Source organism: Colletotrichum scovillei (assembly GCF_011075155.1).
Source record: "Colletotrichum scovillei strain TJNH1 chromosome Unknown Contig00011, whole genome shotgun sequence".
NCBI lineage: Eukaryota > Fungi > Ascomycota > Sordariomycetes > Glomerellales > Glomerellaceae > Colletotrichum > Colletotrichum scovillei.
The window spans coordinates 3,084,333-3,103,647 of record NW_023336269.1 but is presented as its reverse complement, the minus strand read 5'-3'; the positions used below and the strand labels follow the sequence as shown (position 1 = coordinate 3,103,647).

Here is a 19,315-nt window from a genome sequence, read left to right as displayed (position 1 = left end):
GACAAGCAGAAGCCATAAGGCTTACCAGAACGACTCGGTTAGAGAACCCAGCAACGAGGGGCCGGAAAGCGGCACAGAAGTCAGATGCTATGGGCGCTGTTCCAGAGCCAGTCTTGGCGGCTAACCTCGACGCAGCTCTCAATAGGAATCTCAGCAGAGTTAGCAATAGATTAGAGGCAAGGAGTGGCGCTGAAGTCGGCGTGGTGGCCGGTGAGCCCAAAAAGAAACTTCCCGGATTTCAAAGGGCAAATGGAGGTCCATGGAGCAAAGAGGCTCACGATTTGTTGGGATGCACAAGACCTGGGTGAGGAGGCTAGCAACAGAACAGGACGATGGATTTCGACAAACAGATAGACAGGCAAGTGGAATCACGGAGCTCGCTCGATCCCAATCCTTGAGGCGCGGCTTTCATGTCGCGTTCCTGGGAGACAGAGTTTAAGGATCTCGCACGCGCCGGACGCTTGACCTGCGAAAGCGAGGATATCTTCGGGACTTCGTCACTGTCAGCATTGCACTGTAGTGTGAAGCTACGCAGGTACAGGCGAAAGTCGAGTACCTAATTTGGATTGATCCAAGGAATTTATGTAGCACTACGTTAAATGGACTGGTTGCGCCTCCATTTCCCGAGATCGAGCTCAACATGCTGCCCGTAACGTCAGTCCTGAGCCGTCCCTCCCCCCAAGGTGGTAACGAAGTGATGGATTTACATCGGAGACTCCTGGGATGCGGGAACTGGCCGGGTCAGAGCTGAGTAGGAAATTTCTTCCAGCAGCTGAGATGAACGGCTGCGAGTACAATCAATCCAGTAGTCTGTAGATTGGGCAGACCCCAGCAACGAATGCAGAATTCATCGCTCATCAATGGGTACGAACGCCGCTCATCGTCCTGGTGAAAATATTCGTCTCTGCTAATGATTGACCTTGTGAGACTCTTGCTCGATACGTTTGTACATAGTTGTCCGTCGTTGAGTCTACTCAAGTGCTGCAAGGCACACACACCTCTACGGCCGTATGGAAGTGAAATATGTATGCTACATAGATCGAGTGTTTGTTCAAACACACTGTAGAAGTGGAGCTCGCCCCAAATAACGGTCGATGGAGGGGAGGGTGCCTCGGCGTGAGTGTGTTGGAGATCACGTGGTTGGCGGTGATATATTGGCTAGATGATGCTATCACGACATGTCCATCCTTCCTCCGTATGCGATTTCATGAGCCCTTGCCGTAAACTGCCTTATCTCGGGATATATTTCAGCTACTAGAAACACAATGCAAAAGCTCGGCCATCCTCACAGAGGGCCTACGAAAATCCCTGAAGACTTTTACCAGCCTCAGGTGTAGCGATGCAGGGATTTTTCACGAGACTCGAGCTTGCGACCTGTGCAAGCGGGGCAATTCTATCACAATCCTCCCCGCTACGTCACAGGCCTTGGTAACAGCTCGCTGTTCTCTTGTTCATCATAGAGCTGTTCGGAGCGGTGTCTTCGAGGTAGACTTGCATCCCTGGGGCTGATGGCCGGGCGCTTCCAACCACCTCATCGTCGAGCCGTGTCTGGCATCCAGTAGTTAACCTTTCGGGGATTTGAGCGAAGTGTTACGAGCATCCCGGCCTTGTAAGCCCGGAACACGGTCACAATAAGGCTCAAGGCTCCCGAGAAGGGTCGTCAATTCTACATACAGTTAACAAAAGCATATACTGGGATAACTGAGCAACGACGATAGTATACACTCATGTGCTGCGACTCTTTTGGGACGGAAAGCGAACGCCGTATACCTCAGGGTACAGCAACGTCCAGCAACCAACTCAGTCTCCCGCCAGCTCTCCCCATTTCCAACCCTTGCCATTTTGACTACAACGACCAAGCCAGACATACGCCAGCTATGGCAACACTGGAAAATCGTTGATTTCTGAAACCTGACATGAAGAATCCTGCGCAAAATATATCGAACGTGTACATGGCCAATCAGGTGTTGCGCCTCCCAGCCGCCGACCACCTCTGGCCAGTTTCGGACCGAACTTTATTTGCTATTGTGCGAGAATGACCTGCTACGCAGAATCAGGTGCCAGGCGCATCTGAGTACTTTTTTATCGAAGAAAATGAAAGCTTTTTGAGCGCCAGATGAATCACTTCTGGGATAAGTATAGAGATTCAGCCACCAGGGTGTGCTGTGGTTCCGGTTCAACAGGTCCTTAACCGATGCCTTCGGTAAGGTATGTGAGGGCGGCTTTACGACATTGGTAGGATAATTCACAGGGGACCAAAGTTCCACGCATTCGCTCCCATTCCGTGGTAACTGAGTCTTATCATATTGTCCACCCATTCGAGTTCTCCTCAGCGACGGGAGAAACAGAAAGCAGGTCCAGGCGAGTGAAGGAACTTATATGAAATAGGTTCCCTCTTACTTCGGGGTCTCGATTGTCCTGACTTCACGACATGGGTGAATTGGGTTGGCTGGCACGAAGCTGGCACAAAGCTGGCACGGCTGGTTAGTGAACATTACAGACTACGGACCAGAGCCGAATGGAGCGAAAGGATTCCCTCGAATCCGAAGGACCAGACTAGCGTTGCAACGGCATGCCCATAACACAGCAAAAGTACCGTGCTTGGCCCATTTGCAGATGACAGCCATTCTGTATTCGTATTGTGCTAACTGGTCACACCCCGGCTGCCTTGGACCAATTGAGCGAAGCCAGCCACACACTTGTCAGCAACCGGGCAGATTCCGCTCTATGTGTGGTGGCATTGGCAAACCAGAGAGGTGGAAAGCCTCGAAAGGTGCCTTGGAAGCTTAACACAGAGAGGTTCCGGCACGGAACGGAAGGCAAAATAAAGCTTGTGTACTCTGTACTCTATACAGATACCTTGATTTCCTTCGTTTGGAGGTTCTAAGCCTCATGTACCCGGCATGACTTGGCATTCTGGAGTCTTAGGTTGTCTCTTTCTAGCTAAGGGATTCGTGGTATATGGGGTTTACCGCGCACCACCCCGCTTATAAGATCACGACAGGATCCATTGATAACCTGTCAGCCTCCTCAAGCGAAGAGAGTATGTTGTGCTGCGTCCGGGGAACTTTTGGCATCATCTGTATCCGTACGTCTTCCTCCCAGGGCCATCGTGCATAATACATGTACAGGGTGTGTGTGGGATACCTTCAGGTACGTCGTTGCTTGTGGCAGGAGCTTGTGAAAGCAGGTCAGTAAGACCTCAGACGGATTATGACTGATTGTCTGAAGCCTCAGGCGGCCGCCATTGGCTATGGGTTGAGTCACCTAGACCACGTGACCTAAGATTGAGCGTCATTGACCAATTAGAGACGAGTATACTCGCCGAAAACCCAGCGCCCGGCTCACAAGTTGCGGGGCGTATAGGCCAATCAAACTCACTCAAGTGGATCTCTAGCTCCGTTTATGCATCTCTCATTGGCCTCATCCCCAGACACCGTCCGCATTACGCTAAACCGCTTTCATCTCGCCGACGAGCTCAATCAAAACCACCGGCTGCGCCTTGCTGGGGTACCGATGGACAGCCAGTTGCGGCCTCAGCAGTGAAATACCATCCATGACTCCGGCCTGGCTCATCCGCTTCCCTTTCGAACTTCTCTTTCCAATCTTCAATACTGAAAAGCCGATTACGTTGATTAGCAGACCCGAGAGAAGCTACTCCGAAGCTGGAGAACTTCCCTTGATCCGTCTCTTGTCCCGCAACTTTTCCCTTCAACAACACTTCATCAGCCAACTTAGGAGGAATCCAAGTTGCTGACAAACTGCCTGCCTTTTGAAAGCTTCGTCTTCAGAGACAATCTCCCATCTAATCTCATCATCCGGTTTGCACCAAATTCATATCGGAAATCGCCTCGAACGAGAGCTTCCTATCAAGGTGAGCTTTAATCTCCATACGACTTGGTGTATTACCGCGATTCCCAAGGCAGCATGTAGTTCCTCAGTGGGGGGTCCTGGGGATTTAGACACTTCACCAGCACGATGTATCTCGTATCACTTTCACGTAAAAGCAGACAACCCCCCCCCCCCCCAAACACTGTCCTACCTTAACTCGACATACACAGAATTCCGGGCAGCTTGATGTAGGATATGAGGCCGGTCAAACAATTACTTACCCACTCTCATTAGCAAGCTTTCAGCAGACCTGGAAAACAATCCGGTCTTAGTTACTGCAGGGATCCGGTTCCCCGTCACCATATCTTCTACATTCCGCCGCATACCTTCCGTAGCCAACACTATCAACGCAATGTCCGGCGTGATACGAAACCAGTCTGCCGCTGCCTTCCAAGGCTTCTCCATCTCTCAGCCCTTCCTCGGCGCGTCTTTGCAGTTTTACCCTGAGATGGGTACCCAGGAACTCGACGACCTTGTCAACGCCTACCTCCCCGGCTCTGCCTCCATCCAGGAGAAGCGGGCCACCGTCTCCATGGACTTCTTTGCATTCTCTCAGCTCACTGGAGAGACCTTCAAGTACTATCCCGTTGCCAGCGATTCCAGCAGCTCCGCCATCTCCTCTGCCGGATCTAGCCCCATGCAGAACTCCAGCAGCAGCTCCAACTTCGTCTCCCCTGTCATTTCTGACTGGTCTTGGTCTCAGTCTACGCCCGGCTCAGCCTCTGCGTCAACTCCCGCATCCCTCAGCCAGGAATCCGTGTACTCCAAGTCGTCCAAGAGGGCTGCATCTTCTGCGGCAAAGCCCCAGGCTAACGACTTCTCCCACCTTCCTGGGATGAAGATCATGACAAAGGATGGTCGCGATGTCACAAACTCTGCTTCTCGCGGTTGCAAAACCAAGGAGCAGCGTGATCATGCACATCTGATGCGCATCATCAAGGCATGCGACGCCTGCAAGAAGAAGAAGGTCAGGTGTGATCCTAGCCACAAGAAGCGCACCACCACACAGGCACAGGGTGCGGCTGCCGCTCCAGCGCGGTCGGCGAAGAAGTTCAAGATGTCGAAGAGGGATTCGCCAGTAGCACCCCAAAGGTCACCACAACCAAGCACATTATTTTCAACACCAGCATTGTTTACAGAGCCCTCATTTGCGGACCTCGACATGCTCGATATGGCAGATTCTTGGGAGTCCTTCGTCCAGTTCGATGACGAGCCCGCCAATGTCGCGCCTTTCGAGTACGACTTCTTCTTCGACCCTGCGGGACACCTTACTCCCGAGTCAAGCCAGTCTCCGATTACTCCCTCGATGGTGTTCAGCCAGTCTCGGAATGGATCCGATGGCCTTCAAAACGCGGTTGTCAGCAGGCCATTCACGGACGAGCTCGATGTCCGGCCACCGGCGCTTCCTTACCTGGATTCTTCGCCGCGTGTCAGCAACTATGTCGACTTCAACCTCTACTCACCCGAGCCAAGCTTTTTGGATGACGATGTTGCACTGCTCAGTGACATTGGTACTACTACTACCAGGGCCCAGAGCACGGTGTCTCAGCGCCGTAGCTCGCCTCAAAGCGGCCAGTCGTCAGTTCAGCAACAAGTGCACCTCGGTCGCTCTCCAACGGCTCCAGATGATTACTTGGCAGACGATACCGGAGCACCGGTAAGCGGAACTGCACTGGGAGGAATCAGCGTCGCGATCCGTCGTCACCGTCACCGTCCATCGTCGGCAGCAGTACATGCTGGAGTTCCGGGCGCTTCGATGGTAAGCATTCCTTACACGGTACAGCCTGAACTTATTCTGACATTTGAACAGACCGAGTCTGAGTCTCAACTGAGCCTACCCGACCTCAATGCAACATCCCGCAGTGTACGCTCACAACGACTTGCGGATCCAGCCCTGCAACCAAGCTCGCCACAATTACAACCACTGCCACATGCCACGCCCCGCGGTGCTGTCAATTCTTCGGGAGTACATGCCACCTCACTTGGCGGCGTACTGCCAGGAGTAGTTGGCCGTGTGCCAACGTCCTCCGTCATTGCGCCCTCGCGCTCCTCGACCGCCGTCGAGGAGGCGTCTTATTACGCGCATATCACGAGGACAATAAATGGTGCCAATGGTCGTGGAGCAATTATTAGTGGAGGATCCAGCAGCGTCTCTCCGGATGCTCAGCTCCAGCTTGCCACGCCAGAGTCGTCAGAAAGTCGTCACAACACCGCACATAGCGTCACCCGTTCCTCTGCTGGCGCCTTTGTACTAGGCGGGGTACGCATTCTGACGGAGGCGGTTGCGGGTGGCAGCTTGACATGCAAGCGCCGCTCTCTCGTCGACTGGCTGTCCAAGTCGCAGTGCCTGGTATACGTGGCACTCTTTGCGACTGTGCTCGGGTTTGTTGCGCAAGTCCTCACGGTACAGGCGTTCGCCAGCCGATTCTTTCAACTCGCTTTTGGCCTAGCGATATACAAGGTCTACCACTCTTACTCAAGTCTCTATGACTCGAGACCGGAACAGAGCCATCTTGGGACCGCCACGTCAAAGCCGCAGGGCTTGAGCGACGGCGCGAGGCTTCTCTCCTGTGTCAGCACGAGACTACGACGTACCTGTCGACAGAACCAATCCACACAAGCCCCGTTTAACGGGGCGCGGATAAAGGTTTTGGGCCTCGCGCAAGGTCTCTCATGAGATCTTGTGTCGACCACCTGCGGCTTGGGCTACTGGCCCTGGCTTGTATGGATATGATAGTTGTCGTAGTGTTTTTGTTGCTGTCTATTGGGAGCGTTGGTTTCTGAGATACCCCTCTGTTTTTTGATGAGACGTGCATTCTTCAAGAATGGCATGCACGTCAGCTATATCATCGGGCAAGGTTGTGTTCTGTTGTACAGGCTGGAACCAGTATGCTGGACACTGAGCAGTTGCGTATGAACTGCTGTATAGTCTAGTTAAATTTGGTGGTAGCGTGGTACGATATAATATAACTGCCTTGCTCACACTTCTTCATGTTTACTTTCGCCCGACGTGCACTCATTGTATACGGACACGACCATCTCAAACCTGTAGAAGGGCTTACCAAGGACCTCGGACTTCAGATTCGTCCTTCCTCTCAACACGAACTTAAGTACCCTGAGAAGGATACGTTCGAGTGGTCAGTGCCACCGTTTGACAGCGAGGTCACGTGATGCCGTGTGTTCCCACCTAATGCAAACTTCATCCATGGCAATAGGGTAGATCGGGGCCAAGACTAATTCAACCTTGGCTACTTACAAGCCAGGGGTTTTCGTGACTAACAATACCCTTTTATCCATAGTGAGTAGCAAGCCAGGCAAATAGGTTTATTTGCTTTTATTGTCTCGAGCGACGTGTGCTGACTACAGCCAGACTGAGTCATCCTTGTTTGTCACTGCGACTTACTTAAAGTCCTATCCAGGGCAATTCTTAAACAACAAGCGCCTAACATCGCATGTGGTTTCAGTTCAGGTGCTCTTCAAGTCTCTGGTCCACACTTTGTTTCGACAGGACAAGTATTAAAGGACCTATTGCAATAGAGTCAGACAAGGGAACATACAGAACCATCTTGACACTTGAAAAGTCGGTTCCTTGCAGATTTGAAACTTTCCCAGTCAAGTGCCAACAAAAGCCCTTGACAAATCGATTCCTTGTTCGAACAGAAAGAGCAGCGACAAAGGAGCCTCTCGCGAGAGACGCAACTTCTTCACAGCGTATCCGAACTTACCTTGCCTTGGGTGTGTGTCTACCTGATCTAGTAGGCTGGGGACTCCCCAAACACAAGGGCAGCTTGCAACATCCTACCTTGGCCAGCATCGAAATACGCTGTACTTTGCGTCGTCCTAGAACCTCTCGGTCTCTTGTCTACTTGACAAGACTACCGTAGTCCAGTCCGTTGCTACAGCCCTGGGTTAACCCGAGCCACACAGAGCAAATAGCCCCCACTCTCATTTCTTCGGGAAGGCAACGATTGTCTACATCTCTGAAGTCATCAAGTGCTCTCTGCATCTTACCTTAGTGCCAGTCATACTGCGTGGCTTGAATCTGTGAAGGTTCTGTGGTACCTAGGGTAGAAAGGCATGCACTAAGTTGGATCCTTCCCAAAAAAATCACCATGAACGCTCCTGCCTCTTCAGATGCGTCTCCAGGTGGACCTGGGCCTGAGTCTGGGCCTCGAACCGGAACACAGGATAAAGATAGAGGAAAGCGGGCTTCGACAAGCAAGTTCCTGCAAAACATATTTTGCCGCCTCAAAACCTCATTCACCCCCAACTCCAAATCACCATCCTCTTCCTCACCCACCCCAGCGCCCTCGTCCCAGCTACCAGCAACAAATACCGCCCAAGCACAACCAAGCCAGGCAGGGCAGACATCAGTGCAAGAAGACGCAGAGATGGCTGGCGTTCTTACTCGCCACAGTCAGTCGACTGAGCCTGCGCTGCCTCTGTATCCCTCCAGCAAGGCTCCTGTTCCCGCCTCGGGAGATGACAAGGAGAACCAACCCAGCGCCCCTGTGGTCTCTGTCCCAGCTCCGGCCCTGAGCCGTATGAGCCTGGAATCCGTCGGTCGGCCGCGGTCATCAGCCTCCATCCCCCAGACCACGCTCACACCTCTCAGCGAGAGGCCTATGCACCAGATGCTAATGGACCAGGCATTGGATATGGTAAGCAGCTAGACCGACCAGCAAGTCCCCTCGTTGCAATGAAACATCCCTAATATCGTATCCAGGCTCGACTAGCACTGCGCACCAACGAGACGCCCGTTGGCTGTGTCCTTGTCCACAACGGATCGGTCATTGCGAGAGGCATGAATGCCACGAACGTGACCCGGAACGGTACCCGCCATGCTGAGTTCATGGCATTGTCTGCACTGCTGTCCTACCGACCCAACAATAGTGAGGAGGCCGTCGAGGCTCAGCTTCGCCAACAGGCCAGCGAACGTTCCAAAGTAGATGTTCCTGACGATGAATCGGATCTGTTCCCGGATGACGACGAGTATGTCAGGAAAGGTCACCTCTACCCTTACGGCCAGAAGCTTCATCTCGATCCTCGGGTCGACCGCGCTATCGTCAGGGAGTGCACTCTTTACGTTACAGTCGAGCCCTGTGTCATGTGCGCCGGTCTTCTTAGACAGCTTGGCATCAAGAAGGTCTACTTTGGCGCTGTCAACGACAAGTTTGGCGGAACTGGTGGTGTATTCAGCATCCACAAGAACTCTACAGACACCCGCCAAGACCCCAACCCAGTCACTGTTCTCAGGCCCATTCAGATCAATGCATCCAACGCTCCAAGGCCGGCAAGCTCTGCGTCTGGAAAGAGTTCCCTCAACAGCAATCGTCCCGCGAGCCGAGGTGGCGATGGCGGAAACGTCGAGCCAGGTTTCGAAGCAGAAGGTGGTTGGGGCCGCGACGAAGCTGTCGGTTTGCTGCGGAGATTCTACGTGCAGGAGAACGGAAGAGGTAAGTCGCTGATTAAAGGAAATCATCGAGAAGCTGGAAGCTGACACCTTCTTTAGCACCAGTGCCGCGCAAGAAAGAAGGCCGCGCTGCTAGGCTGGCAGCCATGGAACAAGCTGGAGGCGAGGGCGGAACGCCTGTGCCATCCGAGGCTTTTGACGTCGCTGACGGCGACGACCAAGGTGCCGCTGGCAATGGTCCTTCAACCGTCTCCAATGGTAGCGAAGACAGGGACGAGGCTTGAGTGCACTGCTGAGCATTTTTTTTTTTATTTTTTAAAAAAAAGCCACACGCATTACATACCACGGGAATTGATCATTAGATGGGGTTATCAACACTGATGGGACGATCCACCATTATCTTAGATTGGTTCTATTGTACTTTCAACGAAAGGCAACTAATAATAGACGAAGATGCATCATCATTCGGGTATCCTATCCAATTCCCCAATGTGGTACTAAAATGACTAATATCCCACAAAACTCCTCGAAAAGACTTCTTTTATTCCGCTCATGACGAAGACCTGTCACCGTGGGGGGTGATGGTTTCTCCAACCTCCTTGTCCTTGCCGGTGACAGAGCCGCCCTGCTCGGAGCTGATTGTCTTCTCCAGGGGCTGAGGCTCGGAAGCGGCATGCTGGTGTTCATCAGAGCGCCAGAAGTCCTTCTTTCCCTTGAACGCGCGGCGGACCCAAGGCGGCAGGATGCCGCCAGGAATGCGCCAGGTCCAGGGGTCCTTCTCGTTCTTGTTATACGGGACGATGCGGCCACCGGAGACCTTCTCGATGACCCAGACAAGGCCGTTGATGAGGATGTAACTGCAGACACCACCAATGAGGCCGTCGGCAATAGAGTAGGTGAAGGGCATGAGTGCGAGGGTGATGAAGGCGGGAACGGCATCACCCATGTACCTCCAGTTGATCTCGGTGACAGCGCGGACCATCATGGATCCCACGAGAACCAATACGCAGCCGGTGGCCCACGAGGGAATGGAGGCGAAGATGGGAGCGAAGAAGATGGAGATGAAGAAGCAGATACCAGTGACCATAGCAGTCAGACCGGTCTTGCCTCCCTCGGAAATACCAGCGCCGGACTCGACGAAGGCAGTGACGGGGGGAGTACCGAAAAGGGCACCAACGGAGATGCTGAGGGCATCGACCATGTAAGCGACGGAGGAGCCCTCGAAATCCTGAGTCTCCTCGTCGATGAGGTTGGCGAAGCGAGCCATGGAGTAGAGGGTACCTGTGCAGTCGAGGATGTCGACATACAAGAAGGTGATGAGGGCCAAGCCGAAAGCACCGCTGTATCCTCCGACATTCCACTCTTGAACATTAAGGGTCCTCTGGATCGGGTGGAAGTCGACAACCTTCTTGAAGAAGTCAAAGTTGGAGTCACCGATGACGGTGTCGGGGAAGTAGGTGACAGAGGTATTGCGGGGCCAGGAGATGATGCTGACGAGGATGATTCCGGCCAGGATGGCGCCCTTGAAGCGGTACATCATGAGCATGACGGTGAAGATACCGCCGCAGAAGATGCCGATCCACATGGTGGGGTTGCGCATCTTGGTCGAAGAGGGGCAGAGGCCGTCAACCTGCTCGCTCGCAATGCAGCCAGCCAACTCGAGGGGGGTGGAGGTGGCGCCGACGATCAGACCGATACCCTCGCTGTAGGTGAGACCGATGAGGGTGAGGAAGAGACCGATACCGACACCGGTGGCGAGCTTGATAGAGCGGGGGATGGCGCGAGCGAGCCATTGACGCAGACCGAGCAGGGCGAGGCCGAAGAAGATGAAGCCCTCGATGAAGATGGCGGTAAGAGCGACCTGGTAAGGGACGGCACCGGTTCCGTGGTAACCGACGACGGAGTAGGCAAAGTAGGCGTTCAAGCCCATACCGGGAGCGCAACCGACGGGCATGTTGGCGAGGAGGCCCATGAAGAAGGTAGCCAGGGACGAGATGGCGGCGGTGGCGGTAACGATGTCGCGCTTGACCTCTGCCACGCAGAGCATGTAGTCCTGGTCCTTGTCGCAAGTGAAGTCGTCGGCGTTGCGCGGGCAGACGCAGGTACCGCCGGAATCGGCGACGATGGAGGAGTTGACGGCGATAATGTAGGCCATGGCGAAGAAGGCGACGAGACCGGCGCGCATCTCGGTGAAGAAGAGTGATCCCTTGCGCTCACGGGGCTTTTTTTCATGACATGTTAGCATACTTGTCACGCATCGTCATTGCGACACCTTGCCCTGCGCGCTTTGCGCAAAGGAGCGGCGGCCGTAGGGCCATGTCGAAGGAGTTGTGGTGGGAAGTTGGGGGAATTGGCGACTTACATGACCGGAGCCCTCAAGCTGGAACCACCGACCGACCGGGCCGGCGGCGATCTTGGCGTTCCATTTCTGGATGAACCCCATTTTTGCACGAAATTTTTCGTCCTTTCTTTACTTTCCAGTCCCAGATGTTTCGAACGGCGATGAACGATTAGGGATAGGTAGTCTTGCCAAAGATAAGAAATATTATCGGCAAGAACTTCGATAAATAAAAGAAACGTGACCCGAGATCTGATCGATGTTGACAAGGCCCGAGTGAGATTGCGGCGCGGATGTCGAAGATCTGAGCTGTAGAGAAAAGCAAGTTAAAGCAAGACAAGCCGAAGCCGGGCTTCTTAACTAGTTTTCTTGACGACTGCTACAGAGCAGGGGGGAAGCCCAATTAGGGGGATGAGATGAGATGAGATAGGAACCGGGAGAGGCCGTTGAGGCACCGATTAGAGGATGCTGGACGGCGAGGATGGGAGGCGAGCCTAGAGAGACAACATCGACAAACCCAAGAGGGCGGAACGGTGGATGGTTTTTATCAATGGCTAGGACTGGCACGGGCAATGGCTCATAAACAGGATAGAGGCAACGGACCGCGCCCCCCTCCTCTTGTGGACGAACGACAACGGCCAGTCGCGTTATCAAAGAAAATCTCGAGCCATTATTTATTAGTGCGAAAGGATTATCATTTGCTGGATCACCGGAGGGGTGGGTGGGCAGCATAGCAAGGGCCCAGGCGTGGTGGATCAAGAAAAAGCTGTGTACTTTCACTTTTGCCCGGATAGCTGAGGTTGCCAAGACCAAGATGGCAACTGGGAGCTAGGATGGGCATGGGAGAGAAAGAGAGTGAGATGGGACTCAGAGATGGGCATGGGAGACGAACCGGGGGGGGTGAGATTCTTGAGAGTTACCCTACAAGTTACCGCGTAGACGATGGACGAAGGCGAGGCCAAGCCAAGGGTCGCGGCACCCCCTTCTAGGACCCAACTTCCGAACCTCCCCAAGGACTAGCGCGACGCCCTTATCCTGGTCCCGATTTTTATTTCTCGCATGCAGTCGTAACGACTTCACCGAGTTCTTGTCTCAGTCGGTGCATACACGGACGGCGGGCATGGCGTGGCATGGCATGGCGGCACCGGCCTCGAAGCGCGCGAAGCCATGTGCCGGAGAAGCTCGACTCGACTCCCTGGAGATCATAGACTGAGCCCATTGTGGGATTGTGGACACAGCCTTCTTGCTGGCACCTGCTTGTCTGCTTTAGAATTGGTCAATGGGGCCCGAATACCTTACCGTGAGCTCCTCCATGTGGGTGTGGAACGTGGAATTGTGGATGCGCCGAAAAGATGCATGTGGTGTACGGAGTAAGGTAGGTGGCATGGCGGCGGCGGCGGCGGCGCGGCATGTCGTCTAATGGCACACACAGGCAAAGAGCAAGATATCGGACTCAAAAGATGAAAGAAGTGACAGGCCGAAAGCAGCGTTCCAGCTATCTGGATTGTGAACGGGCTTGCCCCGTTCCGAAGCCAACACGCTATTCAGGCAATACGTTAACTTTGTAAGTAAAGTCGGCCCAAAAAGCTCAGACACGAACGATGGCCATGTGGTGATAAGTTGCGGGTTTCTAACCAGATACAGCATCACCAGTTGGAAGTAACAGGCTGTACGGATAGCATATGAGGGAAGCTTTGGGCCGTCGACGTGGTGGCTTCTCTGGCTGCGCTGCCTTTTGCCAGGTCACATCGATAATGCGCTGTGTCGGACGCCATTGAAGACGCCATACAAGGACAACAGCCTTGGATATTGTGGTGACTGTGAGATGGCGAAGCACAAAGAGATGGCGCTTAGGCATGAAAGATGTATCATGTACCTTACGTAGGCCGGGGGCCGACGGCAGCGTAAGGCATTTGCTATTGGTAGCTGAAGGCGAGGCGAGGCAGCAAGCCAGTCCAGGCTGCAGATGCTCCGTATTACATGGGGAACTGGAAGGCTATTTGGAAGTTTCGACGGGGTTTCATTCGCAATCGGGTTGTGTTCGTCGTGTATCCGTATGTACTCCGTACTGCGTATTCGATTGATGGCATTGACTGGTGTCGGTAGTGGTTGTCCAGAGTGATATGCTGGGCAAACATGGTTCTTGATGCGCCAGTGACAAGCTGATGGGGAAAATCTTAGCACATATCAATCGAGGGCGGGGCCGAAAATGAGCGTCGCAACAAAAGTGCGTGCGTCCCCCCCGCCGGGCCTGCCCTTACCTTTTCCTTAAAGTACCTTACGGAGTAGCCTTAATAAAGTGACCCGACCAGATCCCCAGAGAAGAGAGTTGCGCAACGCGACCAGCCCAATCAACTGGCAAGAAAGGTCGGACAGGTACTGCGGCAAAAGAGCATAAAGAGACGGCAGTGGCGCACTACATCAGAAGAGGCTAAGGCAGTGTAAGTGTACCTAAATGAGTTGCGGATACATCCCGCCTGCTTCAACAGGCCGAAACTATGGAGCTAAGGCAAGGAACTGGCCTTTTTGGTCGGTGAGTGAGCCGCCTTTACTGCGTGACTGCCCCAGAGTGTTGACGCTGGTTGTGATACTCATGTTGTAAGCAGCAAGCTTGGAAGCTACCATGGAGTACAGTCGCTGCCTATTGCCAGGACTCAGAACCAGTGAAGGGTGGCACGCCTTAATTAAGGTATGTGTTGTGCCTGTGCTCCGGACTCTGTACAAACACCACAGGAAGTCGTGGCAAGTTGCAACAGCATCACATCGCCGGGCGTGTCAGTCAGGTCAGGGTCAGGATCAAACTCAATGGAACATGCTGCTGACTTGCGCCTTACCGATCCATGCGACCTTGCGACCTTGCCTCAGCTACCTAGCTGACTTAGGTCTTGACTGCATACTGTCCGGGCAAGTGTGCTCCGGTGCTACTGCACCCAGGCATGGGCGGAAGCCGCTCAACGTTACAGGTTCCTTTCTTATTCCATCTCAGCTGCCTTAGCACTTACACATAAGGTACATAAGATAGCTTACCAACCTAGGGTACCTTACTCCGGACCATAAGTTACGAATACTACGTGTTGGCGGTGTTGCACACGTTGGCAGTTGCCCGAGAGGTATGTATGTGTCTATGTATAGGTCTTTCCTGGGGTTTGCTCTTTCCCGCTGTCAATGCGGTCGTCCCTTTCTCTTGCCGCTGTTCATTCCTTCTTCTTCTTCCTTCCTCGGCGGGAAACAATGGGACAATGGGAAAGAACATGCACGTCGTGCGTGATCGAGACGACCAGCCCCGCCTTTTCCTCACACACATTGGAAAGACAAATGAAAAACACAAAAACCAAGTACCGAGGGTAGAGGTTCGAATACCTTGGTGCCTATTCAAACATATCCAGTTCTGCTCCTGCTCCTGCTCCTGCTCCTGCTCTGCCTCACAAGCTTACCTTCCATTGAGTTTCCTCCTCCCGTGGCCATGGAGTTAGATACCTGCGCCGTATTACTGCAGCATGGTACCTACGTACACCCAAACTTCTAAAGGTCTAGAAAGACGGAAAAGCTAATTAAGGTACCTGTCCTCTCACTCGATTCGACCAAACTACCTAAACCGGTCGCCCGATTGTCAGCTTCGGAAGCGGGGCTCTTGCTGAATCCGAAGCCATTGGCCGAGGCTGTGATCCACCTCCGAAGCTAGGCTCTTCTCGGGGCGAGCGGCCGTGGCCGAGCGGGGCCGCATCTGCCATCTGCGATAAGCATCCTGACCCTCCTTGGTCGGGGGGTTCTGGCCTTAGGTTGCCAATTGCCTTCTGAGTTCTGTCAACCTTATCAGCCACTCAATCCATAAGCTAATTACCATCTCCAGACTTCATTTCGTTCTAAGGCACGCAGGCGGCAGGTCCTCGGGTTTTCCGTTGCCTCGGTCGCAAGATTTCTTAATTGCGAGTCTGTCCAGTGACGATGGTCACGTATGCGAATTCATAGCGTCTGCCCGCCTCTTGGGTCAACTTCATTGATGATCAACGAGATAGGACCCCATGTCACGATCGAAATCTGCCAAGCCAACTAACCTGCGTCCACCACATTGTCTTGAATGTCTCGCTTTTTGGCGCTCTCATTCCTTAGCCTCATGCTGAACCAAGTTGCCTCGCACAAGCTCACCTTCGAGCCGTCTGTTGATCCTCGATCAGCCAAACACTTCATGAGAGTCGACTGCGCACCCGGCCGCCGCCCAGCTCGGACAGCGGCGCACCTGCCCACCACCACGAGTGTTATTATCAAAGTCTGGACCTTTCGCACCGTCGACTTGACGACTCTAGTTCGGACGGAGTAAGGAGTACACTTTCACGGTCACCGGTCTGCTCCATCCATCGGTCAGATACGTTCAGTTGGCGTCAGCAGATAGCCAATCTGGTGCCTCCCATTCGTCTGGGCGATAGGAATCCCCCGACTCCCCCAGGCCCCGAGCTTTCCACCGATTACGACTCACGTTAACATTGCCTCCCCCAATCCGACTTGGCCCACCCCCACGACTTCTAAACAGGGGGAACAACGGCACTAACGCACCACCGCCATCTGACAGACTTGAGGAGAACCGCCCGGCCGGCACCCCCGCAGAACCCGCCAAAGACGGTGACTTCAAGGTCTCATAGACGACAGACATTCTAGGAACTATGGCTCGCGTCTCTTCATCATCAGTGCAGGCCGCCTTTGCATGGTTCAACTTAGTTCCAACATGCCTTACTGCATCGGTGCTTTCTTCTTCCTGCGAAAGACTGGCAATAGGGTCTTATTGGTTGCCAGCTTGTCTTTGTCTGTACGTGGCTGGCTGCCGGGCATGAGGCTTTGGAAGCCATGGCGGTAGCCTTTGACCCAGCAAAGCCAACGACAACATGTTACAGCTCCAGCTCGACAGAGGTTGCCTTTATGACATCTGATCATATACATCGCGTCCACCAAACTGCTTGCGCCGCGTCGTACGAGTTCCTCTATTACAGCAATAGTCGAACTCGGGGGGTCTGCTGTTCGTCTGATCTGGAGATCTTAGCCGAGCACAGGTCAGTGCCGTCTCGAGCTTGCGGTCACAAGTCTCCAATGGGGAGTTCATCTCAGCTCATTCAGGTGGGAGACGGTACCTAGAAGCGAGGTTCGAGAGCAGCCTAATCCTCAGTGTGCCTTTGCAGTACGGTTCTAGATCACACCGAGATGAATCGTTGTCGAGAAGTATTACCCCGTACCAGACAACGAGTTCTCATGACAGCAACTCTTATGCCAGCAGCATATCTGTTATGCGTCGCTTGGCATCCACGCATGTTAGTCGGGCGATAGCTGCGATCCACAATTCGGCATCAGCATACTGTGACAAGTCCAGCAGATGGGCCTGTCGAAGAAATAGACGTGTTGGGAGGTGTTAACCTGGAACACGTCGCAACCAGAAAGTTGGGCGAGGCCGCAAGAGACACGACCCATGTCCCAAACGGGCCTCGTTGCTTCTCCTTATCTGCCGGGCCCAATTTTCTTCATGTACGGAAATTGCTGAAGATACGATGACCAACGCGCCAACGCAACTTCCGCAACGGCTGCCAGGCTTGCACGTGGAGTGGGTTTCTTCTTCTCCATGTCTAATTTCTATTGCATCTATTCATCCGACCCATGGATACAATCCAAGAACTAATGTCGAAGAACTCGCCTTGGCCCCATTTCGTGGTCGTGATCGCACGGACAATTGAGAATGGAAGAAGCACGAAGTCGCTACAAAGACTGGGACTGGTATGGTGTTGGAAACCACCATTTGGGCTCCGGGCGTACAGAACCTCTCAGATTCGGACTATACCTTACATCTCTGACACACGTCGGTTATTCATAGGTTGCTCGTAGCCTCACACACCCGTCTTCCCACCATCACCACCGCCGGCGTTTCGCACCACCACTATCCACTTCGTCCGACGGCTGCAATCCACTCAATAAGCCGTGACGACTCAGTCATTCCATGGCTTCGGGACGGCGGCGGCAATTGCGGCAGCGGGGTCCCCAAGGCAATCCTGGGACGACGGCACAATGGTATCCACACTACCGGACGAACCCAAGCTACCGATCACGGGAGAAGCCGAGTTCCTCGCTGCTCCTCCAGCCTCCCCCAGTCTCCTTCAGCCCGGGCGGGGCCGTGCCGACGACGGGGTGTCCGCGACTCGCCGGGCGGGCGCGCTTCATCGAGTCGTCCATCGGTTGATTCGAGACTGATGGTGAACTAAGGCAAACCAAGTGGCGCTCAAGCCTTCCCTGGGTGGTAAGTTGGAGGAAACCGTCTTGTCATCCAGACTTACGCCTGATGCCGTTCGTTGAGGCAACCCATCGAATCGCCCACTTGTTAGAGAACCAAGTGTGCGGGACCCTGACCGCTTGAAATTTCGCCGCGTCGAGCCGTAGCCGGCAGACCCATGTGAGCCTTCGTCAGGAACGCCAGCAATGTGCCAATTGCTTCCTCCTGGTTGGATAGTTAAAGCATCGATGTTTGCGATTGACACGAGGCAGCATCGCACCCACCCTCTCGTCGGGCGGCATCCGACCTCCGCAATCCCCGGTAATGGCACCAGGACCGGTGCGGGGAAACGACAGAACTTAATCCTGTCCCTGGCTCTCATCGACATTCAGCGAGATCATCGTGATCCTGAGCAGCCAGGGTGACCGAGGTCGCGACTCGCCAGTCATTGGCCTTACTTTGGCATGACACGAACGGAATTTGGTCCTCTCACAGAGCTCTCACAGTCCACAGATGGCCACCAGAGGCGGTCAAGCCCACAACTGCTCCCCGGGGAGCCAGCGATATTGATGCCGTGCGCTCGATGGGTCACATTCAATTCGAATCGCGACGTCACCGATCTCTCGGGACCTAGGGGGAAACCCAATCCCGCGCAGACACGGAGACAGCAACAAGGATAGGGAGCTTACCACGCACCGCAGACTCCTTCCTCCTGTCGTGGACTGGACCTCACCGCTAAAGAGTACAGGCGTCCACTTGTGGTTTGCGAGCGTATGGGCGACGGCGACCAAGTCATGTACTGCAGCGCTAGCGCGTGAGTAACGAAGTGAACCACTCAGCCTTCAAGCGCCCTGTCGTGAGTCGATGTGACGATGCTTACCTTATTCCAACGATGTGACGACGGCGAGAGTGCCTACCTGCCCGGAGAATTTGACGCCCTGCAGCGGCTCCTCGACGATCTCTGGGGATGGCGTGTCAGGAGAAGTATCATGTCCTCAATTTGCAGTCTGCTTCACCCCGACCCGTCGACTCTATGCGCTAATTAATTGCAGAAAAGTATCTTTTTCACTGGATCAGGTGCAAGTAGAATAAATGTCTGGAAAGATGGCGAGGCGAGCAGTGGCACCGTGACGATGATATCCGTGCAGACCCGACGTCAGCCGGCAGGGTGTTTGGTAGCAACGGCCGCTGGGACTGTCCTGGTGCCGGATATCGCCCGGAACCTAAGGTAATCAAGCTGGTTCAGGGGGAGGATCCGCCGGGCAGCACGGATGGCTACTCTATGGTCCCACCAGTATGTTCAGATGTCTTTGGCAAGGTTGGCTTTGGCAGCAGCGTAGGTAGGTAGTTGCGAATCAGTTGCTGGCTTCTGAAGGCCCTTCTGGAATCAACATGAGGGCACCGCAAGAGTTCGCCTCTGGCAGCGCGT

The 19,315-nt window shown here is 54.0% G+C and overlaps 3 protein-coding genes across 3 annotated transcripts; 2 read left to right on the top strand and 1 right to left on the bottom strand.

The window, feature by feature from the left end:
- Window positions 1-4,243: 4,243 nt before the first annotated feature.
- HER10_EVM0009513 (uncharacterized protein) lies at window positions 4,244-6,568 on the top strand (the record flags this gene model as incomplete). The annotated part of the gene is made up of 2 exons (XM_035478999.1): window positions 4,244-5,578; window positions 5,702-6,568. 2 exons carry the CDS (start codon window positions 4,244-4,246, stop codon window positions 6,566-6,568), a joined length of 2,202 nt encoding a protein of 733 aa, XP_035327162.1.
- Window positions 6,569-8,003: 1,435 nt separating this feature from the next.
- HER10_EVM0004505 (tRNA-specific adenosine deaminase subunit TAD2) lies at window positions 8,004-9,588 on the top strand (the record flags this gene model as incomplete). The annotated part of the gene is made up of 3 exons (XM_035474147.1): window positions 8,004-8,552; window positions 8,618-9,347; window positions 9,404-9,588. The coding sequence occupies 3 exons, from the start codon at window positions 8,004-8,006 to the stop codon at window positions 9,586-9,588; spliced, it is 1,464 nt and encodes a 487-aa protein (XP_035326783.1).
- Window positions 9,589-9,854: 266 nt separating this feature from the next.
- HER10_EVM0000751 (permease) lies at window positions 9,855-11,747 on the bottom strand (the record flags this gene model as incomplete). Its single annotated transcript, XM_035470519.1, has 2 exons — window positions 9,855-11,525; window positions 11,667-11,747. 2 exons carry the CDS (start codon window positions 11,745-11,747, stop codon window positions 9,855-9,857), a joined length of 1,752 nt encoding a protein of 583 aa, XP_035326483.1.
- Window positions 11,748-19,315: the final 7,568 nt, after the last annotated feature.